The following is a 23474-nucleotide window of genomic DNA, read 5'->3' on the forward strand; positions in this document are numbered from 1 at the left end:
GGAAGTGATCTTTGGTGAACTTCCATGATCCATCTATGGTATTAGTGTAGAAAACTGTAGACGATCTTTATCTCTCCCGTTGTTGTGTTACGATATCACTGGATGAAGTTCTCCAAATGCTCAACGGTAAAGAGGCGATATCCATGTTGGTTGAGATTGAAGTATGCACGTCAACCATCAGAATATATTGTAGATCCTTTCTAGATGTGGCGTTCGATGAGGGGAAGCAGGGTTTCTTCATCCCTCTTCTCAACGGGATAGAGGATAATTCGGTTGGTTTTTCTCTCTACCATCCCAAAGATCCAGATCTTCAATGATCCTTTGGGATCGCTGTGATGGTACTTCGTTCTCCGTCCAAAGAGTCTTTCATCTATCTCCACCTCTCCTCGGAGCTTTTCGTTCTCGTAATACAAGTCATTTAAGAATGGTTCGTGTATCAAATGATATTCTTCGTGCTGTTGATGACAAGAAGGCTGTTTTCCTCCTTCTGCTTGATCTTTCGTCAGCATTTGATACTGTTGACCATGATTTGCTATTGGATCGGTTGAAATATTGTGGCATAGAAGGAGTTGTTCTTGATTGGTTTTCATCTTATCTTCATGATAGATCACAGGTTGTCAAGATTGGTGAAAATATGTCGTCTCCTGTTAAACTTCCTTTTGGAGTGCCCCAAGGTTCAGTTCTCGGGCCGTTGTTTTTTGCCATCTATTCCAGTCCTCTTGCAAAAATTGCGCATAAACATGGCATAGACATTCATATGTATGCGGATGATACACAGTTGTATGTGTCATTTGATCCAACTGACCCTGCTAGTGAGTTGTCTGCCAGGCTTCGTTTACAAAATACAATAGATGATATGAGGTCATGGATGATAAAGAATAAGTTGAAATTAAATGAAAGTAAAACAGACTTGTTGATTATTAGTTCTAAATCACAAAGTCATTTGATTAAGGACCGGACTATACAGGTTGGGGACTCCTTGATTAAAGCCTTGTCATCAGTTCGAAATCTCGGTGTCGTATTTGACGAACATATGTCTATGGATGCACAAGTAAAGAAAATATGTCAATCAGTATACTATAATATTCATAATGTTAACAGCATGAGGAAAGTCCTTGACCATAAGTCTGCTGCTATGCTTATACACTCATTTGTACTATCTCGATTAGATGTTGGAAATGCTCTTCTTTTTAATATAACCTCACGCAATGTTAATAAACTTCAGTATGCTCAGAATACAGCTGCCAGGGTTTTAACTGGTACATCAAAATATCAACACATCTCACCAATTCTCCAAAAGTTACATTGGTTGCCAATCCGGAAGCGTATAGAATTTAAAATACTTCTTCTCACTTGGAAAGTGTGTAATGGTTTGGCACCAAAATATCTACAAGAGCTTGTCACGCCTTATGCACCAGCTAGAAGCCTGAGATCATCACACCAGCAACTTCTTAAGACTCCCAAGACACGTGTTGCATATGGTGCACGAGCTTTCTCTGCCTCAGCACCTTCTCTCTGGAATAATTTGCCATTAAATTTAAGAATTATACAATCACTGGAGACCTTTAAATCAAAACTGAAATCTTATCTTTTCTAACAGTATTAGTTATTGGCACTTTGACACTCATCCAAACTTTCTCTTTCTTTTCTTGTGCGCCTCGGAATAGAATATTTCTAGATAGATGGCGCTATATAAATGCCTAATATTATTATTATTATTATTATTCCTGCAGTGATCACGGAGAAAGTTTGCCCAATCAACAGACAATTTCTTGTAGTCCATTCCGGACTCTACTGCACAACTGTGAAGTGTGAAGTATCCATTCCCTGAGAAAGCTGAGAATCTCCCTTACATCAAAATGCACCCCTTGAAAGAACGAATGCGTGTTTAAAGAAAAGTTTTGCTCATGTGGCCATGTCACACTTCCCCTGCACAGCCAAATCTTTCCGCCCTTCCTCTTTTTACAGTTCCCAAGTTTGCAAGGCCGCATGCAAACATTGCAGTATATTTGATTTGCAATTAATCTTTTCTCTTGGAGCCACTTGTACAAAAATGTGTCGGTCTGGGAAAGCAACAAAGGAAAAGAAAAAGGGTTCCGAAAATGCTGGATATCCAAGAGTGATGGATGTCTCTCCCGCTTGGACCACGCCATCGTAAACCGACTTGCTCGCTCACCATTTCAGTGATGAGTGAAATTAGTAGGATGATTAATGGATAGAATTAATTAACGCATGGCCCCGCGATCTGTTCACATTTTAAAACACGCCTACCTCAGTGCAATCAGTTACATAATGAATATTCATGACCTTCTAATATTAGTTATATACTAGTAATCTTAAAAGAAAAAAAATCTTACCTTTTAATAATACTTGGGTTCACCATTCAGATATTCATACCGTCGAGTTGTCACATTCCAGGCATAAATCCTATAAGACCGGCCCCCCTCATATAGTGGAAAAAGGGCTTCAAAATGAGAGACACCTGAACGATCGCGACATAATCCATACAAGTTGACCCATTCTATGAATACGACAGGATTCAATCCATCAATATAAACAAAGGTTGCTACTAAGCACCTTTCCCAGTGCTTCAAATTCTTTGTCCAAAAAATTGTCTTATCCTACGCAGCCACTTAGAAGCATCATCAATAATATCTTGAATGTCGGACCAAAGAACGAATATTTCTCGATTTCTAGAAGCCATCATTCAGGTGTATCAAAAATTTGAGCAAAATTTAAGAATGAATCAAAAGTGATCGGTCATGAATAATCAATGTTTTTATCTTGTCACGCGATTGGCGAACCAAGTGAATGTGTGCAAAATTTACGAATCACAACATCAGTACTTACCAACATGCGCAGAGTACACAAAATATTAGCCTATAACGCACTGGCTATTGTGCATGCGGAAATTTAGACCAATCACATAGTGTACTTCAATGGATACAGTCCAGTCAGAAGTCCATGAATGAAGTAAACGCCCACATGCGTAAACTTTAACCGAAACAGCTGATTGACATAGTAATCCTCCCAGGCTATGTAAATTCAAGCGAAATATTGATCGAGTGAGCTATGGGGCTATGACCTGACATTGATTCACTGAATTGCTTACTAGTCTTGTCCCCCATTTAGGCAGTAATTGAAAACTGTCAAGAATTATGATATACCGGTATTGATTGTATTTAGGGGTTTGTTTTTCTCCCCTGACCTTTTGAGTGAGTAGGACATACAAAATAAATAAGGCATATAAACGTCATGAATGTAAAACATATAATTTCATTGTTTTCTACACTGTTCATGGTATTTGTCACTAGTTTTAACAAATTTTCAGTAATTAAACTTTTATTCCATCAACCCTTCTTTTCCCTCTTCAAGACACCTCTGCCACTTTTAGACAGCTATCCAATTAATGAATCAATATTCTTCAGATTGTATGTATTGGTCGTGAAATTTGTCACTAAATTAACAGTAATTAACCTTTTATTCCATCAACCCCTCTTTTCCCTCCTCTTCAAGACCACTCTGCCACTTTAAGACAGCTAGCTGTCCAATTTATGAATCAATATTCTTCAGATTCTATGTATTGTTTGTGAAATTTGTCACCAAATGTACATTAAAAGAGTATAAAATCCCATAGCTGGTGACAAATTCGAAATTCAGCAATTAAGACAGGCAGTAGGTTAGCCATCAACCCATCCGTCTCCTATGTATTGATCTTCAAATTTGTCACTAGCAGTATATCAAATCTCCGAAATCCCATTGCTGGTGATAAATTATAAGATCAATACATAGAAGCTGAATGGGTTGAGACTATAGGATGGCATACTGTCTAAAGTAGTATGTTTTTACGTGTAGATTTCAGAATACACACCCGTGCGTATTCTGAAATTTACAAACATATATGTAAAATATCCTAACTGTGCGTATTTTGAAATTTACAAATATAAATGTATGAGAGAAGGCAGAGTGGTATCGACAAAGAATTTTAAAATCTGTGCTTGACACGCCCCAGCATGCAACTCTGTTATTGACGTGGCTCTAGCTTTCTTTCGTGATTGACACGCCCCGGCACGTGATTCTGTTATTGACATGGCTCTAGCTTTTTTGGATGGAGACTATCTGCATATCAGGTTAAAAATGACCCCCGTGGAAATTTGTCAATGGTGACATATTTCACGATAATGCCAAAATCACTCACACGTATTGTGAGGTTAGTATTTAGTTTAACTAACGGTTACCTCGCACCATGATGAACCGCGTTTGCCGTTTGGCAGTGGATTTCTAACTTAACTAGGTCGCGCTAGTCTTGAGCACTCCATGATGATGTTTTAAAAAATATTTTGACATATATTTCTTCATCATGGAGTCTTGAACCCCCGGCCATGTATAAGAGACACATATACACAAAGATGGATTTCCCTAGGAAATCCATAGTTAGAGGGTGAAATCGGTCTGTAGGGTTGAATTTTATTTATCTATGAACCTTCAGACACCTATTGTGTATAAACTTATAAACAGTAGTTGCTGTAAACACTGATTTCATGAGAAAGTCTGTAAAACCAGGCTTAATTGTCAGTATATCATCGAGGATCTAGATCTGGTACAGTTAAACTGAACTTTGTGAAATCTTGAAATCTATGCTGAAAAATGTTCACACTGAAGATCACCAACATAGATAAGCGGACGTGGGACAGTGTATTATTATTATTGCTTTGAAAGTTGGCCCGATGATTGACCCAAATCCTGTGCTTATTTGCTAATTTCTCAGCAATTACACAATTTCTTCCAGAATCCTTTGGCACATATTTTTTATTTATACAAACAGACACTTTGGTGGTCATTATATTGGATTCTTTACGAACTCATTTTGTTATTGTTACCACAACTGGCATTTACCTTTAATAAAGAGATAACAATTATTTCACTATAAATGGTAAAAATTAGACGTTTCTTACCAGACTGATTTCCCGTAGAGGCCTCGATCTGTTTGTCAACAAAGCAAAGAGACTAGGCCTGACTCTGGAACCGCTTCGTTATGATGTACATCCAGTAAGCGATGCCGTTGTGAAGAACAATTTATCTCGGATGAAAATTTTTATTTCACAAATACTTAACATTACGTGATTATAAATAATTAGTAGTACGTGTATGTACTAATTATTTATAATCACGTATTAAGCGGGGTAAAATTTACAAGCAAAATGCTGAAAATTTCATCAAAATCGGATAACAAATACAGTTTTTGATTTTAAAGATTTGCATTATTCCGGTGAAAAGTTCTAGACATGTCTTCATGAATATTAATTAGGTGGGCTGATGTCATATCCCCACTTCTTCTTTTGTGCTTTATTATATGAAATTAGGTTAATTCAACATTTTTCTACCAAGAACTGAATCAATTTGATTGACAACTGCATTATTTATTTATTACTGCAACTTATTTCATCATAATAGACACATCATTGACACATTTATGAAAATTCAAGCAATTATGATTGTTATGAAAAGTAGGGATGTGAAATGATCAGCCCACCTAATGAATATTCTTGATCCTTCCTAGAACTTTTTCACCAGAATAATGCAAATCTTTAAAATTCAATAACTTCATTATTTGTTATCCAATGTTGATGAAATTTTCAGCATTTTGCTCCGTGAATTTCACTCTATTTAGATATATCTTCAGCCCGGAGCATCCCTTTAACACCAAATGAACAGAGTGTTATAAGTAGAATACTAGTAGTATGGTTGACAGTTCTCATACATGTATACATGTATTTACACATGAAGCCATGTGTGATGAGCTCATGCACGAGAAACATTATTCATTCGCATTTTCATGCATGTTGGATGTCATTCCGTACATGTTTTTACCAATGTTGTTAATTTTCTTTTTCAGTGAAGAGACTGTATGAAGCCCCCTAGGTTATGTCTTCATTATTTGTCTGTGAACTTCAGTGCTGTTAGAATTAGATCCCTTGTCATCAATTACCCATGGTGATAATACTATTTCCTTTCTGTCAATTCATTCTATCAATTTTCTCTTATCAGGATAAACAGTGTAGCAAATCTCAAAGAAAAATAATTATAAGCCACTTTGATATCAAGACAACCTCTCTCAGAAGGAATACCTAGTGATACATCAGTGAATTGTGAAGTTCAGTGGCAAGCAATTAGTTTTCAACTATGAGACGAGCAGCGGGAGCAGGTAGGGTGTTTATGATTACACTTGTCATTATTTTATTTTTTGTTTTGTTTCCCAATTCAGGCTTGCTTGAGACAGGAAGAGGAGGGGGGTATAGTTTAATATATGGAAGAGGGTTGAACTGGAGGTTGTTAATGTTTTTTGAGAATTGCCCAATTCATGCTGAAAAAAATATTTCCTATCATAATATACAGAAAGTATAATGAAATGAAACACTATTCATGATAGTTGTAATCTTATTGAATAAATATTTCATTCATGTTGTAATGTTTTCATTTCTGTGTTAAGAGTATGAGCCACTGAATATTATGTGAGTAAAATTCTTATCCTTTTTTTTATTTTTTTCATAGGGCTAGTAATTGAATTAAATTACCTCATTGTCTTTCAGTACTTCTCTTAATCTTTTTAGTAACTTCATCTTCTTTAATGAGATTATAGACAGGCTTACATATTAGGCCTATAGACATGCCTTCATATTTTCTCTTAGTGCCTTTAGCACTTTGTGCTTTCAATAACTTGATATTATTATCATTATATAATTTGTTAGGTGGAGCTAACAGTGCCTCTAGCCAAAGCTATGGGGATTACAATGCTATCGAGGAAGAGAATCAGCATCTGACTGAAGATCTGCGTTCAAAAGTCAGCATCTTGAAAGCAGTAAGTAGACATACAGTTTGTAAGCAGATTGTTTGTTTGCTGGGCAGTAGAAATTTTTGGTTTTTATATTCCTACAATTTATCCTTATACATTGCACTCAATACATTTATGGTGAAAATAGTACAGTGTGTATAAAATTGAATAGCATTATTCATCCTTTCAGTCAGTCTTAGTGTAGTATATGAGTTGTCAAGTTCAGTACAATGATACTGAAACAATAAGTAATACTGATACTTAATCAATGATAAGGATTTGCAGCTTTCATAGCACATTTAATTCTTTATAGGCTATGTTTGCTAATTATGTAGCTCAGCTGTTTAATAATATACATGTGTGCATTAAGTTCATTACAACTTAACAGCACCTTCATGTCAAGAATAACCTAAAATCTTTACAATACCTTTAATATATTTCTTTTTTTTTTTATTTTTCTCACCTTACAGCTCAGTATTGACATGGGCCATGAAGTTAATGAGCAAAATAAGCTCATAAGTGACATGGTGAGTAACTGATTCTATTTTTAGCGTTGCAGTATTATTTTGCTGATGGTGAAAATGAAAAACTTATACAAGAGCAATGACTTTTCATTTCTTGTTTTATACTGGACTTTACACTGTAGATGAACATGTAGTCACTTTCTCTTTCTTGTGTGTATATTTGCCGAGATGACAAAACCTAAATAAGGGAAATGTTCAGGAGAATGAAAAGTGTAGCTCTCATAGTGAAATAAATATTGTTATTCCTTTGGCAGGGCTTACTGTTTGCATATTTTTTGGGGGGCGGATATGTCTTCGTACTGTAGATCACAAGGTTCTGGGTACGATTCCCAACTCAGTGCTAATGTCTTTTGACAAGGTGTTTGTCTAAATTTGCCACACTTTAACCAGGTTAGGTAATTGGATACCTGGTATGAAGTTGTTCCTCAAAATGCTGCTAAAGCTGGGGTAGTGATATCACTTAGAAACATTTGTATAGGGGGCCATACAGATGTTCTGTATTATTACCGGTATTCATTATTAAAAAGTTGAGATGTATTCATCTGCTCTAAATTTAAGTGCAGCTGGATCCTATGACAGACTTTGCAATTCTTCACCCTGGGCTAGACCATGTCAATTTTTTTTCCCGATGCTGTCAGCATCAGATATCATATCCCAAATGGTTAGGGTAGTCATGGAGTGATTGATATTATGTGCATACCTGGTGGGTGTTTCATAAAGTTGTTCGTAAGATAAGAATGACTTTAAGAACGACTGGTGATCCTTTTGGTAAATGGTATACACCATATGCGATGGTTTAGCACGTAAGAAAGGATCACCAGTCGTTCTTAAAGTCACTCTTAACTTACAAACAGCTTTATGAAACGGCCTCCATATATTTTTCACTCTATGATTACTAAAAACAGTTTCCTTTGTTACTATAGTTAACATTGTGCATCCATCACTTATTCTTTTTTTTCTTCATTTACTCTTTCCATAGGACCAACAATTTGATTCCACAGGTGGTTTTCTTGGTGCTACGATGGGTCGCTTATCACGCCTCTCCAAAGGAGGTCTCCATTGCCATTATCTATACCTGTTTCTGTTCGCTGCCTTTGTCTTCTTCATCATCTATCTTATCCTTAAGTCAAGATGACCTCTGACCTATGAAGAAATATCTGTGAACATTCAGAAAAGTTACAGCCTTCAAAGGGAAATATTTTGTGCTGTAGCGATTTTTTGTGTATGATGGATGACTTTGAAGGCATGATGATTTTATAGCACACCAAAACATTGTGTCTTAGGGTAACTGTCAAAAGATAGACACTGCTAGCTTGAATCTAGGACGGACATGGAGAGGAAGAATGATGGAGATAGATAAATGCTATACTATTTTATCTTATGTAAAATTGAAAATATTATGACGCTGGAATTTGACATTTCCAGCATCGAATTTGTACTATTCATTTTATGTGTAGAATATGGTTACTACTGTATTAATACAATGTACTGTGAAAGAGAGGACTTTGGTAGTCAATAAATTGGCCATTAGCTTCAAACAGAGGTGTGTTATTTATGGAGATGTATCAAATTGATACTGACAATACAAAAGGGGGAAAAGCACTTCTATTCTTCTCTGAATTTTAATAGATCATTTGAATAATCATACCTTAAATGGGAATTCCACTCTTAAATCATTTTAAATCATGCTGGTTTTGATTAAAAAAAAAAACAGAAAAAGATAAACATTATTAATGAGAGAAAAATGTGACAAGTGAAAAAATGTTCAGAGTGAGAATCATGGAAGTTCTCTGTCAGGTAATTTTAATACAAGCTGCTTCCCTATACATACTGCATCATTTGTTGATGATGGAAGAATAGCATGAAAAGGAAAAGGTCGACTCACTCATTTATACTTCTTCAAATAGAGAATGAAGGCATTATTCAAAGATGAAGCATTAATGGTATAATATTAGGCAAAATTAAGTAGACTATCCTATTAAACAACATGTTCGCCACTGTGCATATGCTATGGGAAACAGATGGAGGAAGTTTATCTTCTCCCTGAACATGTCGCATTGCCATTGTTAACATTACATTTCATGTTTCAGTTGGTCCTTAATGTCAAATTAGTATGAAAAAAATGAAATATTGTATAATACAATGAAAAAACAAAAGAAATAGTAAGTGATAAACATTGTTGACTCTCTCATTTGCATATTACTGAATTTGCATGTCATTTGCATGTCACTGAATTGTGCATATACATGTTTTGTGAAAAATCAGCAAAAATTTAAAATTCCATAACTTTCTTATTTTACATCCGATTTTGATCAAATTTTCAGCATTATACTTGTTTGATTATTCTCTATTTATTGAAACGTACATTTTTCCGGGGGTGGTCTTGACCTTTCAGTGGAATATGATGAAATACCTTCATAAAATGGTTAAAACAAATCCTGTAGTACAAATAAGTATTTTTGTGACATCCCTTCAATTCTCTGTAGCCTGAAAAATCCAAATGTTCCTTACGGAAAAGTATCAGGATGCAATCTTTGTATAGAGTTTTATTATGTACAATGACCAAGTCTTTTGGGATAAACAGTAGAAGCGTCTTCAACAAGACAAATGAAAGGAAAATATAATGACATGAGATCTTTTTTTTTTATAAAGTTTTTCTGAAGAATAGATAAATGATAAATGATTTTTAACAATCCCTATAATTAATCTTAGAATGATAGGCAAATACAATTAACATTGAATCTACCAAATGATTCCTATAGCTTAAGAAACCAATAATCTAGAATATTGATGGATGATGATGATGGTGGGCAGCAATGTACAGCCACATTCATTTGAAATAAACATTCTAAGGTACAGGCTACCACATTCTGTCACATATTTATAAAGTTGTTGAAACCAATAGGTCTTTTATTCAGATTTCTGTGGGGGGGGGGGCAGTGGGGGTGTCATAGTGGGAATCCAGATCAGCAGATTTTGCTACCAATTCCATTTCAAAATGAACAATCATATTGGAGAATGCAGGACTGCTGATGGGAAAAGACTCTTTGAGTTAGACTCCTGTTAAAAGATGCAGCATAGACTTTCGGTCTTGTCAATCTCCATTGGCGGCGGAAGCCACAAAAAATAGGGTGGGTCTACCCGAAATTTTGTGATGGACACATGTAAAAAAAATTTGACAAGCAAAAAAAAAATAAGGTCATCAACCTAAATTTTAGGGGGGACAAGAGGCATTTTTAGGGGGTCCACCAGAATTTAGGGACGACCGTCCCCCCCCCCCCACCTCAAATTTGGCCCATTCATTCAAAATTCAGAATAGTAAATTGGTTTTAGGCAATTAGTTTACTAATTGTATTATTAGATTAGAATGCTAAACATTGCCAGACTTTAGGACAATTTTGTCTTTGCTATTTATTCAGTATTTTACTCTGGGTAATTTTTTTTTACAATATGTGTAACTTTTTGCTTTCATACATCTCCATCTTGTAAAAAATGGGAAAAAATGCCGTCTTGTCTACAATTGTGAATGGAAAATAATGATCAATGAAGGTTTTGAATATATATTTTTTCAGTTAAAAATAATTTAACAATGTATAAATCTAGAGAATAAAATGTACTGTGTCACATAAAAAGTGTGATTGGTTAATATCAATCTTGGCTTTAAAGGTTGTGTATAGTTTTGGTAAATCCACCAAAATGCACCTATCACTATTCCAATTCATTGCTAGCTAATGTGAATGGATATGCCCTATAACAGTTATGATGTGGAGGATATGAAATGAAAATGTGTTTTACAGGATAAATTTTGCGATTTTACATGGAAATTTAACTTGATCGGGTCACCCGATCAAATTAAAGTATCTGTGTATTTTTGTCTTTCAATTAAATCCTATTCCAAATCATGGAATGGGCTGAAACTTTCAAGATATGTTCTTTGTCTGTAAATTTTGGATATCTAATCACTAAATTTATAAGATAAGTGCTTGAATGCCCATTTTTTAAATTTAAAACAAGCATCGCCGAGAGAGGGTGCTATATATCCAAGATTTGAATATTTGAAATTTTCTCACAGAAGTGGAGTTGGAAAAATATCTAACGGTCTCTACGCTTCAGTAAGACTGTCATATTAGATGATATTCGATTATCAATCACATTATTGACCCTTTACCAAAGCTATACACAGGCTTTAAGATAAATCTCCACTGTATTATTAATCTCAGAGTGAGATTTGAGTTCGATTCATGTAATATTCATATTCACAGCTCCTCCTATGTGTTTAAGAAGAATATTTTCTCCATTCTAAGAATCTTGTTGTATAATGATGGATTAAAAGAAATTCACATGCTTAAATTCAGTTTGATTCAGCACTTATTTTGGGGTGTTTTCTGATTAACTAAATTCTAAAGTTACTGTAAAAAACCATGATAACATAACCTTACTAGAACTAGGACAAAATGGGCTACTAGCAAGTGGTATTTTGATAAAATGGTGGTTGCGCAAACTGGTTGTAGATGAAGAAGTATTAGACCATATATGAGACGAGACCAAAGAGGGTGTAGACCAAGAGGCAAATTACTAACCTGACCCCTTTCAATCACCTGTATATATCTAAATTGATTTATCCTCATTCCTGATTTACATTAATTCCTAATGGCTGAAATCATCTATTTTTATATGGAGCTGAGATAAGTGAAGTAGCCCAAAATTTAGCAAGATTTGTAGAGGATTTGGATTTCGTCAGTAGTAAAAGTATGCCCGGTAGGACCAACGTGGCAAACCAACTAAATAAAAGCCAGGTAATAACATCATCATATTGTTAATCATGGCTTACTGGTAGATCGGTTTTCGGAATGAAGTGGCTACCCTGGTAGGTATTATTGCATATATTGCTCAGATTGGGTTTATCGTTTCATGCTTGTAAAATGTGAATGTCACGTCTAAAAGCTATTCATTTGCTTAAAGACATAACATGCCTAATTCAGATTGTAACGTTGAAGTCAAGTCATAAACTTGTAATAAGTTGTATTGTAAAAAAAAATCATGAACATAGCCGCCCGGGGAAGGGGGTACTTGCGATATTGCATACGGGATGCGCCGCTCCAGTGGGTTGTTTTTTGCAAAAAAAAATCCTTAGAAATGGGTGTTGCTATTGCAAGAAATCCTTAGCTATGGGTCCTATTTTTCAACTGAATAATCCTTAGACATGGGTCCGTTTTTGAAAGGAATTGCCCCCGGAAAAGTCTATGTTAGTCCCGGTCGGGAGTACGAGTAGCCGGGACCCCGGGATGAGTAGATTCTACCCGTAGTATTTCCACATCTTAGTACGATAGCAATTGGCACCGGGGTACGTCACTCTATGCATATCTGGCACACACTCAGACGACCGTCCTCTAACTCTCACACGTCCCCCTCGGCTCGCCTCGCCTAGAATCATAGACATACCCTTCATATGCTCACACTGACACTCGCACCCCCCCCCCCCCCTTTCCATCACATATACTGTAAGAAATCCACACTCATAGATCTTCATTCACCGGCCCCCAATCCCGTCCATTCCAGCCGGAGAATTGCACGTTAAAATAAAAGCTGAGCATGAGAAAAGACAAGAAGAATTTGACCGATTTTCATTCCGGGGTCATCGCACGTGTTAACAGGGGCGGTAGAATAGCCACACAGTGTGGAGTTAAAATGGTCGTATTAGGTTACAGAGTCAGCCATAATACCGCACAAGTATCAAGAGGACAGAAATTAACCAAAAAAAAACATGGAGTGCAAATAACATGTATACATGAAATAAAATGAAGGGAAAGGACGAGTTTCAGAGTTACACATAAATGGCGCTAAATGCTCATAATTATAAAACACCAGATATCGTAAACGCCATTTCTTAAAATGACTAGGTAGGCCTAACTTATTGCTTTATTTTGCTGCCAAATATTCTAACTCTCGTTCCTTAAGAAAAGGTTTATACATGACAAAGAATGGAAGCTCGTTTCCAACTTTGCAAGAATAAATATGATACTTCACTAGTAAAAAAATATGAAACAAATTTATCACTACATATACCAAACATTTTGTCATAATAGAAATGCGGGAATCTGTTTTCTGTGTGATTACAATCTCAAGAGCGTGCCAAAGAGATGTGACTTTTTCACATTCGCAGAACAAATGAATAAGTGTTTCCTCTTGTCTTTCCACACTTGGAGCAATTAAGAGGTCGTTTAATCGTTTGATCTGGAAAAGAAATTTATTTAAAGCAATGGCTTTGTGAAAAAAATTTGAAGCAAAAGAATCTTAATTTAGTATCAAGAGAACAAAAGAAAATATTCAAATGAACCTTTTGCCAGTTGATGGTAACAGGGAGCAATAATTTGTTGCTCCAAAAAGCATATCTCTTGGCTGGAGTATATAGAGCTAAGAAGTACATTGTACACATTCTTATGATTTTTTTTTTTTTGAATTTAATAAGTTTACAACAATGGTGTCATGAACGCCTACAATATCAACATCAAAATTCACCATCCATTCTTCTGGATTATTTTTTCATTAAAAAATCTAATTTCCTTCTTTCTGAAGAGGGGATGTCCGAAAATCTAATACCAATTCTTCAAAAAGTTTGTGACCAGGGAGGGGTGGATTAAACAAATCGGCAATTGTACAGATATACATTTATCATAAAAGAAAAAAAGGTTTGGAGATCTCAATAGGCCTATGTTAGATTTGACACAATAGCAAGTCCTTTACAATATTTCAAAAGATATCTTTCAAGGTCATTCAAATAAATTGCAAAAAGGAGGGGTGACATGTTGTCACCTTGTCTAACACCAATCAGTGAAGGAAACATCTATGACAGCCGGTTGACCCGAATTAGACTTTATACACAAGATTTAACCTTCTTATATTAATGATGAATGAATAATGATGAATGATCAAGGACTTAACCATTAATTCCATATATAAGCACTTAGTTGATTCTACAGTTTGACTTTATTTATTGAGTCAAATGCCTTGATAGTCAATGAAAGTGCTATAAAGCTTTTTCTTTTTACTCAAATAAATGTCAACAATTGATTTTAGGCTTAATATACAGTATAATCTAACATTGTCTGATGTAGGATGATTGTGAAAGCTAGCTTGTGCACTTCCAATAAATTGAGCCAGACGCCTCCAAATAATAAAAAATATATCGTTAAGAAACAAAATAGGCCTAAAGAGTTTACCCAACTAATCACAGATATCCCTCTATAATTGCCGAGGTTTAAGTGTGAGCCCTTTTTTAAAGATTTGGAAAATGATACCTATCAATTGACCAAAGTCATCAGGAATAAAACCAGATAGTAAGATTGCATCAACAATTTTTTGAGTATGCTCACTGTTTTGTCTTTTGCATAAATGTATAAAAATAAACTCATTCAAAATATTATACCTGTAGATTTATTAAGTTTAATTTGGCAAATAGGGCCTAAAATTTTCGCATACATTCGTAATTCCGAAGCTTCGTAATTCCGAAGGTTCGGTTATTCCGAAGGTTCGTTGTTCCGAAGGTTCGTAATTCCGAAGGTTCGTAATTCCGAAGGTTCGTCAATCCGAAAACGAAATAAGGTTCGTTGTTCCGAAGGTTCGTTAATCCGAAAACGAAATAAGGTTCGTAATTCCGAAGGTTCGTTAATCCGAAAACAAAATAAGGTTCGTAATTCCGAAGGTTCGTTAATCCGAAAAAGAAATAAGGTTCGTAATTCCGAAGGTTCGTTAATCCGAAAACGAAATAAGGTTCGTTAATCCGAAAACGAAATAAGGTTCGTTAATCCGAAAACGAAATAAGGTTCGTTAATCCGAAAATTAAATAAGGTTCGTATTTCCGAAAATGAAAATAATTCATTTTGGTAACAAAAACGATGTTGTCATTACAAGATTACACGATATTATGCAATGATAGTAATAACGATCGATGATGTGTGTTGGGGCCAAAGCATGTATTTCATTAAGAATGGCGCCCTGATCAAGCATAGGCTAATTTCGATTTTATCTGAGCAATTGCTGCCTATAAGCAAATAATTTAATTAAAGATGCAGGGGATCAAGTGTGTTGGAAGCGTGCGAGCAACCTCTAGATAATAGGATGTCATTTTTAATAACAGCTTCCGCTGGTAATAAAAATAAAAATAATACTAATAATGATCCTTGTGAGATGTTGAAAGCGCGAATCGCAAGCTGAAACTAGTAGACATTTCATGTAACAAGACGTGAAGTGAGCATTCGGAGCATTTTTTGTAATCGTGAGAAAGATGTGTATCTTTCTAAAGAATTAATGCGAGGGCGAGTTGTAATTTGTTTATATACTGACCTGGGGCCCGTTGCATGAAACTTTTTACCTGAGAAAACTCAGGTTGTTTTTACAGGAGTTTTTGCCCTGTGCTAAAGTAATTGGCGGAAATCAGACTAACCTTAGTTTTCAGTTTTTACCAGAGTTTTCTCAGGTAAAAAGTTTTATGCAACAGGCTTCAGAAAGTAATCTTTTAAGGACTGCATTTAGTGACTCATGAATAGAATATATATCTCACGAACTATATAATGAGAGCGCGAACAGCAAGCTTAAAATTTGTGATATTCCAACCTGAAAACTGGACATTTCATACTTCTTTTTTGTAACCAGGAATAGAATGAGTTCCTCAATAAACAATGCGAGCGAGAAACGTGAGCCAAATTTTTCCGATTTTCCAACCTGAAAACTGGACATTCTATAGCATTCTTGTAAAAAAAATAATAATAGCTGGGAGAATAGTTTTCAGAACTGAAGTGGCTTCCCTGGGTAAATGATATCTATATCAATATCATCATTCTAGGCCCACATGAAATTTCCAAAAGTTTGAGCACGTGATTCGCTCGCAACATCTCACAAGGATGCCCTTTTCACAGTATTGACCAAAAAGGTGAATTTTACATCTTCAGATTTGACTTTTTCCCCCAAACCGCTTGCTCTCTACGCTCGCAGAAATGAAACGTAAATATATAACTTTAGCATGTTTAGTGATCACTTAAAAAATTGTGCTCAATTTAGTTACTACAAAAACACACAACCTCTTTACACAGATGATAATCTAATGGTGAAAATATCCGTTTGCACCAAATTGCCCCTATTGGCCCCTTTTTTTTTACTTTGCCCCCCCCCCAAAAAAAAAAAATACGTTCCACCGCCATTGGCTAAAACACGCATCGTCTTCATGGCTAACTGCAAAAAGTTCTTAAAATGTCCCCTTTAGATCAGATCAGAGCTTATATATTTAAAAATTCTGTTCGCGCTTCTTGCTAGCAGTTATTATCTAAATTTAGTTACATAGGCATCTCGCTTTGAACATCGCAAACATATTGCCCATCATATTAACAAAAATATAGCTCGCGCTCGCATTATTTAAAAAGGGTTTATCATGTTATTACATATTTACTTTATTTTATAAGGATAAAGATAATTATTGACTGTTAGGACTACCCTTTCAAAGAAACAAACAAAAATCAACTTTAAACTGCCGATCAAGGAAAATATGGCTAAAAAAAAATCCCCCCCCCCCCCCTCTATTTGACGAAAGTTGGATCCGCCGGGAGGGAGGCAGGGGGCATCAAAAATGGAATAAAAAACAGGGGAATTAATATTTTCCAAAATGGGAAAGTTCCTTTTTCAAAAATAAATATGCCGTTTTTCATGTTTTTTCGAAATAAAATACTCTTTTTAAAGTATACAAGTTAAGTTAAGTTTTCAGGCTGGAATATTGAAAAATTTCAGCTTGCGCTTCGCACTCTCATTCGATTGGTGAAATATGCATCCTAAAGAGGTCACTAAATGCTTTCTTTAACAGGTTCCTTTTCTGGTCAGTATGTTTAAGCTCGCGTTTTGCGCTCGTGTTAATTCTTTAGTTAGATGCACATCTTTTTTAATGACAGCAGAAATCTGCTCGGATTTTTAAAAACTAATTTTCATTTTTTATTGAAATAACCTAAAGTTTAGCTTGTGATTCACGCTCGCAACACCTCGCAATAATGCCATTTTAAGAATAACTGACCACAAAAAAGTTATACAACTTCACCTTTGAATTTGTTTTACCAAGCCGCTCGCTCATTATACTCTCTCCCGAAAAATAAAGCCTAAATATACATTTTGCCATAATAAGAAGTCACTTCAAAAAAGTTATTCTCTACTTAATCACTATCAAACAGACAATGACTTCAAGCAGATGATAATCTTAAGGTGAAAATATCACCACAGTCCCAATTTTGACGTATGAGTTTCATTTTTTGGCTTTACCCCCAACGAAATTTCGTTCGGCCGCCCTTGCCTTCCCATCCTCATATGATAATTGAACGGCAACAGTGTCCCCCGCCCCTCCCCTTGCCTCTGCCTCTGCTTTCCCGGTTTTCATTTTTCGGATTAACGAACCTTATTTTGTTTTCGGATTAACGAACCTTATTTTGTTTTCGGATTAACGAACCTTATTTCGTTTTCGGATTAACGAACCTTCGGAAAAACGAACCTTATTTTGTTTTCGGATTAACGAACCTTATTTCGTTTTCGGATTAACGAACCTTCGGAAAAACGAACCTTATTTTGTTTTCGGATTAACGAACCTTATTTCGTTTTCGGATTAACGAACCTTCGGAAAAACGAACCTTATTTCGTTTTCGGATCAACGAACCTTCGGAATAACGAACCTTTTTTCGTTTTCGGATTAACGAACCTTCGGAACAACGAACCTTATTTCGTTTTCGGATTAACGAACCTTCGGAACAACGAACCTTATTTCGTTTTCGGATTAACGAACCTTCGGAACAACGAACCTTATTTCGTTTTCGGATTATCGAACCTTCGGAATAACGAATCGTCGGAATTACGCCACAAATGTTCGGATTAACGAACCCTTTTTCGTTTTCGGATTAACGAACATCGAGGTATAGGCAATTTACGTGTTTCGGAATTACGAACCTTCGGAATAAAGAACCTTCGGAATTACGAAGCTTCGGAAATACGAAGTGTAACCAAAATTTTTAACTTCTAATTCTGTAAAATCCTCATTAATGATTCCATTAATAGAATCTTCTTTGACATGAGGGATGTTGCCTAATGTTATCTACCCCAGCAGGGCTATTCAGTACCAAGAAGTGCTTCACAAGCAGATCAAAATCAGATTTATGTTCATGCTTAGTGAATGGGGTCCTTCAATAATTTCCTTCTTTTTTTTTGCCCTGCCCGGAGCATTTTGGATCCACGAATGTAGATGGCAGCAGCACAAGACCGTGTTGCTCTCGTCTAAAATTATTATACGGAAAGTTACTCTGCGAATTTTGGGTAAATTTTGTGATTAAAACTCTACTCCGTAGAGCTAGAGGTGGATAAATCAATCCACATCTATACCACCGCAGAGGCGTCGATCCTGGGGGAGGGGGGCAGGGGATCGCCCACCGAAAATAGTTGGGGGGGGGCAAACATAATTCCGCATGTGCACAAATACAATAACATGGTAATGTTACACACAAATCAGCAAACGAGATTGAGCTACACAACTCGTTTTTTTATTTAAAATCGTGCTCAAATTGTCCGCTTTTCTGACAGGAATATAAAATTTTTCAGCTCGTTCTTCGGCGCTCTCGCATCACTTCTGTAGCAAAACGCCATACTCTTCATGATTAAATAGGTGAATAGAATGTTCCATTTCCAGTTCCGAGCCTCAAAAGAACTCCCGCTTCGATTTGCAATAATCTTTTGTTGGATATAATCTTGTTCTTTACTAAAAACGTCCATTAAACTCTCATTTTTTCAGATCGAAATATCAACATTTTAAGCTCGCGCTTCGCACTTGCAGCTATTGTTTTTTTAGATAACCATCTTAATCACTGGTACCAGAAATGCTTAGAATATCAAGCTTTCTGGTCAGAATATAAAGAAATTCATTATGTGTAGTGAGATATGTATCCTCCTTCTGAGTTACTAAACTACAGTCCTAAACCGTAGGCAACTTTTTCCTGTTTTCAAGTCAGTATACTATAAAAATTTCAGCTCGCGCTTCGCGCTCGTATTAATTTGTCGGTGAGATATGTGTCTCTATCTCATGAGTCATATAGATAAATAAATAAATAAATGTGTGTGTGTGTACATATATATAGTTAAACAAAAATTGTATCTCAATTAATATACAAAAATAAGGGCCTCATCGCAATAAACACGATAAAGGGGTTAGTACACGAGATTTTGAAATCGCACGTAACATGCATAATTTGTGCTACTTTTTGCTTGTTTCTTTCTTCAATAATTTTTCAATCTCTTTCATTCTATGTGTTTTAGAAAGATTATATGTTTAAATTGATGTATATTTTCTGTTATAATGAGATATGTTCAAGTGAATTTCAGGGAATGGTCGTACACAGCAAGGTGAGGAAGGGTGGGGCAAATTCCTGATCGACTGTTGTGAAAACACATTTTTTTTCCTTAACATTTCATGAAAACTATGAAAAATGTGCAAATGTGAGATGTGCATCAAATACTTTTATAGCTCGGTCCATTTACTCTATCGTTTTAATTTTTTTCAAAAATATGTTCGAATCTTGCCCTCCCCCGGAAATATTATCCTGCATTTTGAAAAGAGTATTATAATTTGACAGGGTCAGATTTTACCCCTTTTTCAACAATTTATTTTATGGCGCCGATGTAGTTACTGCTTGTTCAGTGATTGCTTTTAAGAATAGACTGGATAAGCATTGGGAGAAGATTGCCTATGACTTTGAGTAATTTTCGTTTCTTGTGTGCTTCCATGGAATTTTTCACTGTCTACGATACCCCTGCCACCCCTCCATGCCAACATAAGTAGCGCATCTAATTTTGTCTGAAGGAGAGCAGCAATAGACATTTCTACTTTGATCGATGAACAGGCTTCGTCCTACTCCTACAACATCGTTGGAGTAAACTAAACTAAACTAAAAATTATGTGCGCCGCTCGGCGGTGCGCCCCCGCGCCGCCCCCCCCCCCCCGGCGACTCCTTCTATACTAAACTCCGAGATTTGATGACGTCTAATTTGCCTGGCCTAGATTTTTAATTGGAATTGTGTCAGGGTTCAGGACTGATGTTCAACTTCACAGTCAACAACGATGATTGTTCAAGGTTAGATTTCAAATTATAAATTTCATTTGACTCTTAAGTCTAAAAACCTTGAATGAACGCGCCGATCCCCGAAATCTGGGTCGAAATATTGCAACTCTGGATGGCGAAAAAAAGAAATCGTTCTGCATCAACGTACCGTACCGTACCGGTAACGTGCGTTAGGTCTGCGGCGAGTGCGCGGGTAACCGGCATCGTTGAACGTTGATCAGCCGGCCGCGTCGCACTATTAAACGTCCGACATTAACGTTAGACGTATCAATAGATTTCTAGTCGCGACATTAGGCCTATATATTCTGATTCTACTGTGCACTTTAAGAGGCTAAACGGCCGTTTTCTTCAATAATGAGTAAAATCGGCCAATTGAGGCAAACTGATTGCAATATCATTATCATATCATTTGGCAAATAATGTCAATGACGTACCGTTTGGAGTTTAGACCTAACGTTAGGCCTAGTCCTCCGACCTAGGCTAGGGCCAGACTTGCACCACCGGCCCGGGGCCGGGGACCTCGACATGTCTTCAGAATGGTCTTCAGACAGTACGGTACTCTACCGTCTACGGTACTGACTGTGTCTGGGCTGCCGCAGTAAGGGCCAGAAATCCCAGAATAGATCATCGTTAGACCGTTTCTCGGGACAAAATTAAAAAATCACTCCGGGAAATCATTCTTGATGAAGTTGAACAAGTTTGCATTGCAAATCATTGCAAATTGTAAATTAATGTTCATTGCATGAGTATGAAGCGTCACCCTAGCTCGCCTCTAGTAACCCTTTTCTCAGGCTCTGGCACTGAGCCCCCCCCCCCCATTTTTAAGGCCTAGGCTATAACGTTACAATCTAACTTAGATCTAACGTTAGGCCTAACGTTAGATCTGCACTCGGACGTTGATCGAGCCGCACTCATCATTTTCCTGGAAAATCGGCCAATTAAGGCAAATTGATTGCAATGTCATATAGGCCTATCGGTTAGCTGCATATAATGCCCATCACCGTGTGGTCCTCCGACCTAGGCTAGATCTAACAGAGTTAATTCTGTTATTTTCTCGGATTTGTCGTATAAAGAGAATTTAGTTTGATGGAAGATCACATCAGACATGGCTTGTAACCATTGTAAACAAACTGAAACTCTAGATCATGTTTCTAAGCACTAGGTAATCTCAACAGGATTGGTATCTAACAAATCGTTAATGTTTGATATTCCTACCCAAAGTTGGACATTCTAAGCACTTTATCTAACCATGAACAGGATCGTCACCTTACTTGATGCGAGCGCGAAGAGTGAGATGAAAACTTTTGATATTTTATAATTCTGACCGAAAATGGGGACTTTTTAAGCACTTTTGGTATAAATCATGAACAGGATGGGCATCTAGCTATAATCATTTGACGCCAGCAAACATGATATTGGCACCCCCATGCAAAACATGAATTTGGTGCCCCCGGTCAAACATTAAATTGGAGCCCCAAAGTTCGAATATAAATTTGGCGTCCCCTATATGTTGAACATGAATTTGGCGCTCCAGAACAAACATCAAATTGGCGCCCCTATGTTTAACATAAATTTGGCGCTCCCTTGGTGGAACATCAATTTGGCTCCCCGATGTAAAAACAAACTTGATATCCCCATAGTTTGAATATCAATTCGGCGCCCCTATATCGAACATCAATTCGGCGCCCCCCCCCCCCCGCTTGGTTGAACATCAATTTGACGCCCCCTATATCGAACTTCAATAGGCGCCCCTAGGTCGAACATCATTCGGCGCCTCTCTCGGCCTCCCCTATATAGGTTGAACTCCAATTCAGTGCCCCTATGTCAAACCTCAATTCGATGCCCCTTGGTCGAATATCAATTCGGCGCTACCGTATGTCGAACATCAGTTCGGTGCCCCTCCTTTTTTCTCCCCTTTTTCTTTACCTCTCTTTTCTTCCTATTTTTGGCGCCCCTTTTTTCGCCTACCCGGGGACCAAAAGGCCCCCAGAATATGCGGATGCACATAGATTCATATATTACTTGCAGTGGTGATATGATTATATAGATGATATTAGGGAGCAACAGATTACAAGGGTTTAGATCTTCTGTACTCAAATTTTATGATAATCGCGTCTTAAACATGTTAAAATATGTTATTTTCGGTATGTAATGTTTAAGCAAACACGATTTTCCTCACAACAAGCTCACATATTTCTTTTGAAGCACTGAGTTTAATTATGAAGATAAATCTTATGGGTGCATTGTTAATTGTTTTGTGCTATAGTATTTCTTTGTTTGTTAAACTATAACGCCCTTTTTATCATTAAAAAATATATTGAGCTATCTGGAAAACAAAATATATGTTTTGTGCTATAGAAGTGTTTCAAGCATCTGCATAAAAAATACTAACCCTTTGACAATAAAGTTTTTTTCATGGGGGCCTGGGGATCATGGCCCCTGGTAGGAAAAAGGGGGCGCAAAAAAGAAGAAGCAAAAAGATGGCACATTCACAAAAGCTTGAGTCGTCCAAAATACTGAAATGTTATTATTAATGTCATTACTAATACTATTATTGTTGTTATTATTATTGTTATTATTATCATTTTTATCATATCATGAAACTTTCCGGGATATCAAGAATTATCATTTAATATTTTCATTTTATTTCCATTCCAACATTAACAATTTGTTTCGTAAAAAAATTTTCATATACAATTTAAACCAGCTAAAAAATATAAATAGCAAATTATTTTGTACAACAAAAATACCCGGTAAATGGTAAAATAAACTAGGATTAATATAGCCCACATATCCACCTTGCTATGTGCTCAAGGCGCTGCTATATTACCCCGGCTAAGCTAGTCTACAAATTCTGGTCGCAAAGCTTGTTTGAGGAATTACTTCCTGTCGGTACCCGTTTGCCTCACCTGGGTTGAGTGCAGCACAATGTGGATAAATTTCTTGCTGAAGGAGAACACGCCAGGGCTTGGAATCGAACATACGTCA

At 36.4% G+C, this 23474-nt stretch overlaps 1 protein-coding gene across 1 annotated transcript in view; it reads left to right on the forward strand.

Annotated features, from left to right (window-relative positions):
* LOC121409276 (BET1 homolog) overlaps window positions 1-9088 on the forward strand; it is a 13285-nt gene extending 4197 nt beyond the window's left edge. The window contains exons 2-5 of the mRNA XM_041601170.1: window positions 6049-6205; window positions 6750-6859; window positions 7303-7359; window positions 8336-9088. Of these exons, the coding sequence (XP_041457104.1) occupies window positions 6184-6205; window positions 6750-6859; window positions 7303-7359; window positions 8336-8491 (345 nt within the window). The 5' untranslated portion in view covers window positions 6049-6183 and the 3' untranslated portion in view covers window positions 8492-9088. The remainder of the gene's footprint in view (window positions 1-6048; window positions 6206-6749; window positions 6860-7302; window positions 7360-8335) is intronic.
* Window positions 9089-23474: the final 14386 nt, after the last annotated feature.

Source organism: Lytechinus variegatus, chromosome 2 (genome assembly GCF_018143015.1).
Source record: "Lytechinus variegatus isolate NC3 chromosome 2, Lvar_3.0, whole genome shotgun sequence".
Taxonomy (NCBI): Eukaryota; Metazoa; Echinodermata; class Echinoidea; order Temnopleuroida; family Toxopneustidae; genus Lytechinus; species Lytechinus variegatus.